We start from the raw sequence: 13,150 nt of genomic DNA on the forward strand, positions 1-13,150 counted from the left end.
ACAAAAAAACAAAAATATTAGCTGGGCATGATGGCACGAGCCTGTAGTCTCAGCTACTTGGGAGGCTGAAGTGGAAGAATTACCTGAGCCCAGGAGGTCGAGACTGTGATGAGTTATGATGGTGTCACTGACTCCAGCCTGGGCAACAGAGTGAGACACAGACTAAAAAATAAAAAAAAACCTGGCTACTAGGAAATCTTAAATCACGTGACTTGCATTATATTTCTATCAGATAGCATTGCTATGGTAAATAAAAGCACCAGTATCCGGCTTGGTGGCTCAGCCTGTAATCCCGCGCCTTGGGAGGCTGAGATGAGTGGATTGCCTGAGCCCACAGGTTCAAGACCTGCCTGGGCAACTTGGTGAGACCTCATCTACAATAAATCAAAAAATTAGCTGGGTGTAGTAGCGCTAGCGTGCGCCAGTAATTCCAACTACTTGGAAGGCTGATGCAGAAGGATCGCCAGAGCCTAGCAGGTCGAGGCTTCGGTGGCCGGGAGTGGCCACTGCACTCCAGTCTGGGCGACAGAGTGAGACTCCAACTCAAAAAAAACCAACAAACAAACACACACACACACACACACACACACACACACACACGCACACACACACAAAGCACCAGTATGTAAAGTTCAAAGTAGGAATAAAAGAGGTCAGGCACAGTGGCTTACACTTGTAATCCCAGTTCTTTGGGAGGCCAAGGCAGGTGGATCGCCTGAGCCCAGGGGTTTGTGACCAGCCTGGGCAACAAAGTAAGACCTCATCTCTACAAAATTAGTTGGGCTTACTGGCATGTGCCTGTAGTCCCATTAACATGGGAGATTAAAAAGTAAGGATCGCTTGAGCCCAGGAATTCAAGGCTGCAGTGAGCCATGATCATGCCACTGCACTCCAGCCTGGGTGACAGAGTGAAACTCTGTTTCCAAAAAAAAAAGGTAGGAAGAAAAGAAGCCCAAAGCCAAAACCTATAAACAAAATAAATGCATGTCCATAGGGGAATGATTCGAATAACACATATATACACTATGCCATGGGGTTTTATGAAGCCTGACACCAATCACCAAGAATGGCAGAAAGATATACAAATACATTTTTCTAAAATAAGCTCTAAAGACTGAAAGGGCATATTGAGTTTCAAGGAAAAGTAATACAAATGACCAATAATTAGAAATATTTTAGTATATTGTACTTCGGGGTAAAGAATTATTTGGGTATTTAGCTTCTTTCTTCACTACCACACACACACAAAAAGTGAAAACCTCCACCTGTCTATACATAGATTTTTAAAAAATTTACTCTTGTGAATGAACAGAAAATATAAACAAAATAAATTACTTAAGGTATTTTAAAACCTTTTTCACATCTGGAGTCTCTTTCTTGTGAATCACCTTTTGACTCAGCCTTGATGTCTGTGTTTTCTCACACAATGTGATCTCTATGCTATTAAGAGCAACGGTGATGAGCATTTCATTAAAGAGCACTCCACATTGACGCTGGAATTTTCTTCTTAGACACTGACACCCATTAGTCAAGTTTGATACAGATGCCTTCCTGGTCAATGGAATTATCAATGGAGGTTTTTGAGATTTCAACCACGGCTTATTTTTTTCCTCAACTGGTCATTACCTGGCTTTTTGACTGAAGAGTAGCTGTTTTCTGGTCTTGTCACCAGGAACATGTTACCAGATTTGCACATGAGAGATCCATAATTATGCCCCACAGCAAGATGGCTCTTCAGAAGGAGACATAAACATCATGCACCCTGGTGGTGTATCATATGATATCTGCAAAATATTCCTGTTGCTCCCAATGACAGGATAAGTCATGTAAGGGCACTGACATCATGCTTAGCCTAGGACTTGCTTTGGCTAAAGGAATATTGTGGAAGTCAAAGATATCATTTCCTAGCAGAAGTTTTAAGAGTCATCATGTTGTTCCCCCAGCCCTTTCTTTTTCTTCTTTCTTAAGCCTAGCATGCCTCACCTAGGGGCTACTCCTTTTGTCTGGGTCCTGGAAATGAAGACAACAGGGGTTACAGCAAAAATTGACCATACAAACATGTAATGTGAGTAAAAATAAAGTTGTAAACCATTGAGGTTTGTGGGTTTTTTGTTACTGCAGCATAATTTATGCTTAAGCTGACTGATAGAATCCTCCAAGCAGAAAGGTTTTAAACCCTGGTTTTGGTATAGTCTGTGTGTTTTCACGAAGGACTGTTGATTTCTTCAGGACTTTCTGAGTGTAGCCAGTGAGTGGGATTAGTTGCCTTTTATGTGAGATTCAAGCTTAGGCTATTTCAGGTAAGCCAGGTGAATGCAGCATGGCCTCTTCTGAGATGTGCTTAAACCAGGTCACCCTGGACTACTTAGAGACTCAGTCAGCACACTAAGTGGGTGTGGGTGAGCCAGAACTCAGTTGTTGGGAGCCGCCATTTATAAATGAATTCCGGTGAAATGCCTTGAAAATCTAAGGCCAGAAAATACCAGGGGGACTGGAAACAACACCTCCTTTTGAAACATCCTAGTAGTTCTCAGTAGAAAAGGGGTGGACTGGGAGGAAATGGGAAGAGGGAGACGTAGCTCTGAAGGATTCACTCTTTTTCTCTTCTCCTTGTGATCAAAGCTGATTCCATGATGGAAGTCTCAATCTGTGGACGACAGTTTTTTTTTTCCTCCAAAGCAGAAAATTCAGCATCTGTACTCAGAATTCCACTGCACGAATGGCTGAACTCAAAAGGTATTAGGGATCCAACTGCAGTTAAACGTTGGTGGATTCAACAACTTGCAGCAACCCTTCAGAGAATACAGGCTGTGGTTTCCTCCTGGGATGACCTCGCCAGGACCTTTGACAATAGTGCTGGTGGAAAGTGAAAGAAACAGTTAGTTGAACCTCAGATGGCAGGAGCAGTAGGTAAGCAAAAGATAACACACTAAAAATAGCACAGGGCAGGAAGCTAACTTCCTCACTCACATTCTGGTTAGGATGGGTTAAGGACTGAGGCACTAAGGAATTAGCTTTGGCGCTTAGATTCTGGGTGTCTGCAAGGACTCCGCCTATTTCCTTCAGAACAAACAAAGAAAGGATAGACTCAATCCTTATAAAACGCTTGCACATTGAAGGCATCTGGGATGGGAACATTGATTTTGCAAACAGAAATTGTACAAGGGTTAGCTTGGCGTGGTGGCTCGTGCCTGTAATCTCAGCGCTTTGGGAGACTGAGGTGAGAGGATTGTCTGACCTCAGGGGTTCAAGACTGGCCTGGGCAACTTGGTGAGACATCATCTCTACAATAAAATTAGCTGGGTGTGGTGGCGTGCGCCTGTGGCTCCGGCTACATGGAAGGCTGAGGCAAAAGAATCACCTGAGCCCAACGGGTCGAGGCTGCGGTAGCTGTGAGTGTGCCACTGCACACTGCTGGTGACAGAGTGAGACTCTAATTCACAAACAAACAGAAATTGTACAGTGGTGGGGGTGGGGCGGGGAGGCATGCGCTACTAGTAGCCTCTTGTCTATGAGAGCCCACTATCATGTTGTCTGGATGGCCTTGACCTCCTTGAAAGGGAGGCACTAGAGGTTAGCAGTCCAGGGCATAGGTTTTGTGGACAGATAGATCTGAATTTTTTTTTTTTTGAGTCAGGCTCACTCTGTCGCCCAGACTGGAGTGCAGTGGCATGCTCCCGGCCACCGCAGCCTCGACCTGCTGGGCTCCGGCGATCCTTCTGCCTCAGCCTTCCAAGTAGCTGGAACTACAGGCACACGCTACCACGCCCAGCTGATTTTTGATTTATTGTAGAGATGAGGTCTCACCAAGTTGCCCGGTGCGGGTCTCAAACCCGTGGGCTCAGGCAATCCACTCACCTTGGCCTCCCAAAGCACAGGATTACAGGCTCAGCCACCGAGCCGGCCAGACCTGAATTTTTTATCTTGATTGTGCTTGCACTAATCTTGTTTAAGTAGACACAGCCTTCCCAAACCTCAGTTTTGTCAAACGCAAAAAAAAAAAAAGTGATAGCGCCCAACTTACATAATAATTGCAAGGTTTAAGTGAGCTAATTCATACAAAGTGCCTGATGTACAACTGGGTACATATTACATGCTTGAACAGCACTAGCTAGTATAACAGTTTCTAGTATTCTCTGAGAAAAGTCTAAGTGAAAGAGGGTTAGAATTATTACACAAGTTCTCACTTTTAAGTAAACTAAGAGATATAAAGATATAAAAATAAGTGGATGAGGTCTTTAGGTCTTATTTGATCATTCATAATGGAGTATAAAGAAATTATAATCAGCCAGGCATGATTGCTCACGCCTGTAATCCCAGAACTTTAGGAGTGCTTGATTTCTGCTTGAGGCCAGGAATTTGAGACCAGCCTCAGCAACATAGCAAGACCTCATCTCTACAAAAAAAGTTTTTTTACATTAGTCGTGTGTGGTGGCGTGTGTTTGTAGTCTCAGCTATTTGGGAGGTTGAAGTGGAGAGATCGCTTGAGCCTAGAAGTTTGAGGCAGCAAGTGAGCTGTGACTGAGCCACTGTTCTCCAGCCTAGGCAACACAGTGAAATCCTGACTCTGAATAAATAAATAAAATAAAATAAAATAAAGAAATTATAATCAAGAAAACAATACCTGCTCAGTAGACTTTGGCAACAAGATATCACTTTGGTTGTGTTTCCAGGTAAGCTGGAGTTGAAAGCATTCTCTAAAATGTGATGGCAGTTGATGTCCACAGGAGTGCTGGAGAGTATGCCTGAAAATGGACCAGAGCGCCATTTATTTTAGGAATTAAGGAAGTCACTGAACTCTTGTTCTGGTCTCAGCTTCTCCGCTGGGCTCTGCACATTGAGCTTGACAACACGCTTAACAGCAGCCCTGACTCTCAGCTTTCTACAGCAGCAAGTATTGCACGTATAGGCTGGAGACCCTAGTATCTGAGGCACAAAGGACAGGGCGCGGTACCTGCGACACAGGCTGTCATGAAACAGGCGACAGTTCCCGCAATCAGAGCTCTCACTGCTCCTGAGGCGATGTCACGCTTTCTGGAAGGAGCCATGGATGCTGAGAAACAAGGAAGGAGGTACTGAGATGAAAGTTGAGGTATTGATTAGATATCCTAATTCCCAGTCTCTGAAAATTGTCCTGGGGCCGGAGTTGCAGGTCAACTGACTTCTTTTTTTTTTTTTTAAACTCAGCTGGGACATTCAAGGTTCAAGAACTTAGAGATGAACTCTACTTCCAGGAAGTTGTCTGAGATGGGAGGAAGGGAAGAGAACCCTTTTCCCCAAAGGCTCAGAGGCGTCCGTAGAAGAAACAAGTTCTAAGTTTCATCCAAAGGGCTCACAGTGTATTGAGGGAATGGCCAGGCAAATGGGGTGGCAAGGAGACATCCGCTAATGGAAAGATCTATGGCTCAACCGTCCATGGAAAGATCTATGACTCAACCGTCATCGTCTACTTCTACACCTATGGCAGACATCAATGATGTATCACAGCACTTTTCCATTAAACTTCCACTCGCTCTCAGAGTCATTCCCCAGTTGGCAATTATAAATCTATTGGCACTGGCAATCAAGGTGAAGAGTATGTGTCATCCCTGGGTTGGGAGAAGTACACGTAAATTTTTGAGAAAATTCTTCCTGAGTTTAGTTTGAGTGTACACAGGAAAACAACATTGCAGAGCAGAGATTAAAAAAAATAGAACCCAGAGGAAGCCAGGTGCAGTGGCTCAAACCTGTAATCCAACTTTGGGAGGCTGAGTTGGGAGGATGACTTAAGGCCAGGAGTTCAAGACCAGTCTAGGTAATATAGTGAGGCCCTGCCTCTACAAAATATAGAAAAATTAGCTGGGTGTGGTGGTATCTGCCTGTAGTCCCAGCTACAGAGGAGAAGCTGAGACAGGAGGATCACTTGGGCTCAGGAGATTGATGATGTGGTGAGCCATGATCATGCCACCGGCGTCGGCCTGGGGAACATAGCGACACCCCATCTCTACAAAAAATTTAAAAATTCGCCAGGCATGGTGGTATGCCCCTGTAGTCCCAGCTACTTGGGAGGCCAAGGCGGGAGGGTCACCTGAGACGAGGAGGTCAAGGCTGTGGTGAGTCATGACTGTGCCACTGCGCTCCAGTCTGGGCGACAGAGTGAGACCTCAACATCAACAAAAAGATCCCAGAGGACTTACTACTGTGGCAAGGGTCTTTTTTTCTGACATGAAGACCATGAAAGAGCAAGATGGAAGGTCCAGGTATGTTTACTTGACATCTGTTGTTGAGGAATGTTTTCACTTACTGAGTCCACCGATCGCTATTCCCAGAGAACCGATATTGGCAAAACCACAGAGAGCATAGGTGGCGATTGTCTCGGAACGAATCTGTAAGCAGGCATAAACACACATGTATACATGATCTAACCCAGCATCCGGCTTGACACATCTGATATCCAACTGGGTTTCATTGACTACAGACTCAACATGGACAAGTGAGCGCACAGTATGTGGTGTCAAATACCCACACCGTTTCCTAGACTCCTTTTACTCAATTCCCTTGAATGTTGAGGGAGATTGGGAAGGGGCTGTGAGGATTCATGAACTCTTTGTAAAAGGCTTGAAGTTGGCAGCCCTGGCTTCTTCAAACGCTACTTCCTGCTCACTGATAACCTCGAATATTCCATACGAGCAGGTCACCTACTAAAATGTGTTAGGCATAGTACTAGTTGCTGAAAATACAAAATGGGTTCCAGAAAATATCCTCATTACATTTATTTGACAAAGGACTTATGCAGAATATGTAAAGAACTATTATAGCCCAACAATAAGAAGAAAAATATCCAAAGAAAAATGGATAGAGAGATGTGGATACAAAAGACATCCAAATGGACAATAAACGCACGAAAAGTTGTTCAACATTATCAGTCACCAGGGAAATGCAAATTAAGACCACAGTGAGAAATCACATCCCCCAAAGTGGCTAAAATTAAAAAAAAAAACCTGACAATACTAAGTGTTGACAAGGATGTGAAGAAAATGGAATGCTTACACATTGCCGGTGGCAATATACAATAGCACAGCCTGCTTGTAAAACAGTATGGCAGCCTCTTATCAAGTTAGCATCTATTGCCTGTATGACCCAACAATTTTTTCTAGGCGAAATAAAAACACCTGCCCACAAAAAGACCATACGTGAATATTTATAGAAGCTTTATCCATAATAGCCTCATGCTGGAAACAACCCAATGTCCTTCCACAGACCAATGAATAAACAAGCTGTAGATATTCATAGACTAGAATACTGTTTTGCAATTAAAAAAAGAAGTAACAGGCCAGGCACAGAGGCTCATGCCTGTAATCCCAGCACTTTGGGAGGCCAAGGTGGGAGGATTGCTTGAGCCCAGGAGTTGAGACCAGCCTTGGCAACATATCAAGACTTCATCTCTACAAAAACAAAACAAAATAAAAACCAAAATTAGCAGGGTATGGTGGTGCGCATCTGTAGTCCCAGCTATTTGGGAGCTGAGGCTGAAGGACTGCCTGGGCCCAGAAGGTCAAGGTTGTGGTGATCCATGATTGTACCACTTCACGCTATCTGGGCGACAGAGTGAGCCCTCTGATTTAAAAAAAAAAAAAATAGAGAAAAAGAAAAGAAGAAAAAAAGGAGCAAAGTATCGAATACATGCAACAACATGAAGGCTGAGTCCATTTATATGAAATTCTAGAACATGTGAAAGTAATTTACAAAGAAAGAAAGAACTTTGATTGCCTGGGACTAGGTCTTGGGTGATGAGAGACAGATCATTGACTACAAATGACCAGGAAGGAAACTTTTAGGTGAGAGAGAAATGGTCTCTTTCTTGATTGTTGTGATTACACAGGTGACACCAAAAATAGGCCCATGATTTGGTATGTTAATTATAACACAGTAAGAAAGGATATAATTTTAAAGGAACTGAACTACTAAAAAGTAAATTCTCAGGTATATCACAGGAGCCTCCTTACAGTCGGCCAAGGTGTGTGCATGCCCTCCTCTGGACCTCAGCTCTGACCACCCCGTGGGAATGTGAGAATGCTGGTTTGGAAGTGAGAGGACAAACAGCCCTTTCATAGGACAGTGAACAAATGGAAGGTGGATTCGTGGAACACATGCATGGCCTCTGGCTCAAGAGGTGCTGCTAAGGCCAAATAATTCCTTCTTTGAGGACTGATGATGGGAGGCTCAAATATTCAGTGGCCTCTGTTGTCCACCCAGGCACACCCAATGTGATACAGGCACCCACAGAGGTACAGGGCAATCATTTTTCTTTTCCAATGTCCTCAAAACACTGCGATTTGGTTCAAAGAACAAACCAAACAAATGCTACACTCAAAAGCAGCAGTACCTATTTTTCTTTCGCTCACTGGATTTTTGAAAGCTCCCATTCAAGACTCGAGTGGTCCCGGTAAGCTTTTTGTTGATTCTAAGGCCTCTCTTCTCTCTCTTGGTTTCTGAGAACTCCTTTGTTGATATGTTCAATCAGTGCACACATGGCAAGCACGAAAAAAAATTTCAAGTATTTGCACAGTCCACGGTTCCTGGAAGAGCTGTCCTCACTCCCGCTTTTTCTAGTGCTTTCCATTTTGTTCAATTGGCTTCAAAAACAGTCACGCTTATTGAGAGACTGTGGGGAGAGAGAGGGTGGTAAGGGCTTGAGACTGCCCTCTCCCGTTCCCGGGGTCTGCGGGAAGGGGAGGAATATGCACAAGTGGCCATGATTGCTCTTCAAAGAGAAGGAGAAGGAGGCTGGGATGAGTCCACTTCGCATTTGCCCACAAATGTGCAAGATGCCATGATGGAAAGAGATCATGTGGAAAATAACGACCCACCCTGTAGCTCTGCTTGTGTACACAGGAGCAAAGATGCTAGATGTACCAGCATGGTCATGGCAGCGCTATCTCTAGCAAAAAATGGGTAACAGTATTCATCAGCAGGGGATTGCTGATGATGAGTTATAGTGTGCTGTGCCAGAGAAAGCTCTGCTCTAGGCACTGATACTGAAAAATGTCTGAGACGTGTTTTTAGGTGCAAAGGGCGAGGTTAAGCCAGTAAGCAGAAAGTGCTTCAGGGAGAAGGGCTGGGTGGGTGGCAGAGAAAGGAGGATGACCTCCTCTTCCCTCCACCTTTTGAATTTTTTTTTTTAAGCCAGGGTCTCACTCTGTCTTTCAGGCTAGAGTGCAGTGGCACGATCATGACTCACTGCAGCCTCAAACTCCTGGGTTTAAGTGATTCTCCCTCCTCAGCCTCCTGAATAGCTTCAAGTAGCTGGGACTACAGGCACACGCCATCATGCCTGGCTTATTTTTAAATTTTTTGTAGAGATAAAGTCTTCCTTTGTTGCCTAGGCTGGCCTAGGAACTCCTGAACTCAGATGATTCTCTGGCCTCAGCCTCCTAAAGTGCTGGGATTATAGGCATGAGCCACTGTGCCCTGAAGACCTATTATATTCTATAGCACGGTATGTGTTAACATGTAAACAAATGAACAAACAGACAAGTATTTCTTTAAGAGAGGCCAGGTGTGGTGTTTCACACCTGTAATCCCTGCATTTTGGTAGGCCGAGGCAGCAACAGCATATGAGCCCAGGAGTTTGAGACCAGCCGGGGCAACACAGCGAGACTTTGTCTGCTACAAGAAATTAAAAAATTAGCTGGGTGTGGGGGCATGTGCCTGTAGTCCCAGCTACTTGGGAGGCCGAGGTGGGAGGAGCATCTGAGCCCAGGAAGTCAAAGCTGCAGTGAGCTGTGATGGCACCACTGCACTGTAGCCTGGGTGACAGAGTGAGACTCCAGTTCAAAAAAAATGAAAAAGGAAAGGAAAGGAAAGGGAGAGAGAGAGAGAGAGAGGGAGGGAGAAAGAGAGAGAGAGAGAGAGGAATCGATGGAATAAAGAGCTCGTCCTAGGTACATGGAGTACTCCATTGAATTCTGCCTCTTATCTCAGACGGATGTCTGCACAGGCATGATTCAGTGGATATCGCTGGGGTTTTGCCTCACAGACTCACAGGGCATGCTTCAATCATGTGGCTCCTTTTCCAGGAGTCTGTTGGGGACGTCCTCCCCCGCTTCTGGGATGGTAAATAAAAAATGCAGGGACTCATCTGTATTTTGTTGGTTGGAAATCAGAAATTTGGAGAAACAAAATGCCTTTCCCATGGTGACTCAACAATAGCAAAGGCCACTGAGTTCCCATTTCCAAACGTCTTCTCTGCGTCTGCCGTTGGTTGGGCTCGCCCCCAGAACCCAATCAGCTTGACTGTTCTGTCTCCACCCTTGTAATCACCTTTCCACAAAACTGCTTTGCATCGCCAGAACTGAGAGCCGGCTATGCTAATTGGTAAAACCCTTCTCTCCTAGCAACTGGCAGTTGGGGATAGAAAACATCTCACTTAATGTAGCCTATTGTTTACTTTTGGCAGGGAAACAGACTGGCTTTGGTGGCATCCAGACAATGAAGAAAATTGGCCAAGCTGAACGCGAGGAAACAGGGACATCTACAGGGCCCCTGCTCATTTCACACGTGTGGGTCAAAATGCCCCAGTCTGTAAAATATGGATCAGTGCTCTCCTGGAGTGTATTATGTGTATTTGTGCATTATGTGGGAATGAGTCTGCAAGTTTGATCTTTGGGAGGCTGTGAGGGAGGGTGGTGGTATTCAGGATTGAGAAGACTCAATGAGAACTTTGAGCATCATGCTTCCCCCCCTCCCCAGTTTACTTTTAAAATCAAATTCATGCCTGGGCCATTAATTCTAAATGAGTTGTTTCAGTGAGAAATGGCGGTGGCCGGGAATGTCCATCATTGCCCTAAATTTCCACGTGTGACAATTCTGTTCTTCGCCAGGTGCGGTGGCTCATGCCTGTAATCCCAGCATTTTGGGAAGTCAAGGTGAGCAGGTTGCTTGAGCCCAGGAGTTCAAGATCAACCTGGGCAACACAGCAAAATCTCATCTGTACAAACAAACAAACAAAAAAATTAGCTGGGCATGGTGGCGCATGCCTGTAGTCCCAGCTACTCAGACATACTCAGGGTACTGAAGTGGAAGGATTGCCTGAGCCCAGAAGGTTGAGGCTGCCTTGAGCCATGATCGTTGTGATCATGCCAGGGCACTCCAGCCTGGGCGACAGAGTGAGACCCTGACTCAAACAAACAAAAACAACAAAAAAACCGAATTCTGTTCTCCAGGGGGAAAAGTGGAGACTCGGCGGCAAACGTGGCTTCACCTGAGTTTCTCATCCCATCAAAGGCCAGGCAGGCGTGGGCGTCTCCTTGCCAGCTATTGGCCCAAAGTGCTGACATAATTATGGGTGCCAATCTCAAGATCATAGACTCTGAGCCTTTTCTCTCACTCATCCACGTGGAGAGCAGTGATGGACTCAGATTACTTCTTGAGAATGTCTGGGCATGATGTCTTTAGGCAGTTTCTCAGAGTTTATAAAATCCCTTAAACTGGAAGTGAGAGGCCTTTATGACCACTAAAGGGATGGTCATGGGTAGGGGCTCCATGACTGATCAGGGTAGGGGCTCCATGACTGATTCAATGCTTGGGCCTCAATATCTAGCACATGGCACACAGAAGGCATTCAATAAATGCTGGTCGATGAATTTCAGTCCCAGCTTTATGATTCTGGGGCTGTGTCCACAGTCCTCAAAAATAGACCCATGATGCAAGCGTGCATTTTCCCTCTCTCTCTAGCCTCGATGTTCACAGTGGTAAGGACTACCTTGGTTTCTACACACACATACACACACAATGATTAATTGTGAGGTGATATGTGTATCGTCAGCTCCACGAGACGATGGATTTGGGGTTTGTTTTGTTCTCTGACACATCCCAGGTACACACAGATGCACAAATCCTTGATGAATGTAGGTAGGTGATAAAAAAGAAGCACACTCAAAATATTTACTCACCGACATATATTGCTGCACACCATTCACAAATTTGGGCCCAGCCTCTTTCCTCAAATGGATCAGTTTTGAGAGGTGCTCGTAGGCCACAAATTCATTGAAGAACGTCTTATAACCTATGAGCTTGGCAACCATAAAGCTGTCCTGCCAGTCCACTCCCATCATGAAGGAAAAGGGCATGAAGATGTAGGAGCATATTAGCTAAGAAACCAAAAGTAGACACTGTATTAGAATGGCAATTTGCTTCTGGTTCTTCTGTGTTCCCCTTGGCACCAAGACTGTCGCTGCCCCCTGTTTCTCCTCTGGGCATGGAAATTCCTTCATTTGCCCGTCTTGATCCATCAGGAGTCAAGGCTGGAACGGAGTATGTGAAGTAACCAGGATGCCTGGGGACGGGATCAGGAGAGAACGACTGCTGTCTGGGAGAGGAAGGTGACAGGACACAGACGAGAGGTGGTGGAGAAGTTGCGGGATACACGGGAAACTTCTACAGTGCGTGAGAATCTGCTGTATGTAGTTAGGGAAACCTGTTTTATTTTTAAGTAGAGATAGGCGGAAGCAAAAAAGGCAGAGGCATGATAGAATTATACCTCAAAACTCAGCTGCGGGTAGTCAAGCATGTTTCCAAACCAGGACAGGGCTGAATTCAGAAAGGACAGCAGAGCCAGGAAGGCAATCAGATTCGCAGCGATGTAAGCCACCAAAGAGATGGACGAGGATGCTCCTTGCGTTGCAGCTTCTAGGAGATTGCTTGAATCGCTTTATCAAAAAACAGCAGTTCCAGAATTACCATGGAGTTGTCAGAGGATGAAAATTCTTGAATTTTTTTTTAAGAGATGAGGTCTCCCTGTGTCTCCCAGCCTGGTGTGCAGTGGTGTGATTATAACTCACTGCACCATGATCTCCTGGGTTCAAATGATCCTCCCTCCTCAGCCTCCCAAATAGCTGGGACTACAGATATATGATACTGTGTCCAGCTAATTTTTTTTTTTTTTCCAGAAATGGGGCGTTGCTATATAGCCTAAGCTGGTCTTGAACTCCTGGGCCCAAGTCATCCTTCCATGTCAGCCTCTGGGTAAATTTGGGGATAGGTATAATAAATAATTGGGAAATGATAAAAAAAATTCCAGGGTTAACAATGACTTTTATTAAAAGTAGTTACCAAGCCGGGCTGGGTGGCTCAGCCTGTAATCCCGCGCCTTTGGGAGGCTGAGGTGAGT

General features: G+C 45.1%; 1 protein-coding gene across 1 annotated transcript in view; it reads right to left on the reverse strand.

Moving 5' to 3' along the window:
- Positions 1 to 2,575: 2,575 nt before the first annotated feature.
- Positions 2,576 to 13,150, reverse strand: part of SLC28A3 (solute carrier family 28 member 3) — a 36,070-nt gene continuing 25,495 nt past the window's right edge. The window contains exons 12-17 of the mRNA XM_008050943.1: positions 12,521 to 12,689; positions 11,934 to 12,131; positions 6,284 to 6,365; positions 4,955 to 5,053; positions 4,625 to 4,745; positions 2,576 to 2,856 (exon numbers count right to left, since the gene is read on the reverse strand). Coding sequence (XP_008049134.1) covers positions 2,730 to 2,856; positions 4,625 to 4,745; positions 4,955 to 5,053; positions 6,284 to 6,365; positions 11,934 to 12,131; positions 12,521 to 12,689 — 796 coding nt within the window. The 3' untranslated portion in view covers positions 2,576 to 2,729. The remainder of the gene's footprint in view (positions 2,857 to 4,624; positions 4,746 to 4,954; positions 5,054 to 6,283; positions 6,366 to 11,933; positions 12,132 to 12,520; positions 12,690 to 13,150) is intronic.

Source organism: Carlito syrichta, unplaced genomic scaffold (genome assembly GCF_000164805.1).
Source record: "Carlito syrichta isolate Samal-C Ts95f unplaced genomic scaffold, Tarsius_syrichta-2.0.1 Scaffold154493, whole genome shotgun sequence".
Taxonomy (NCBI): Eukaryota; Metazoa; Chordata; class Mammalia; order Primates; family Tarsiidae; genus Carlito; species Carlito syrichta.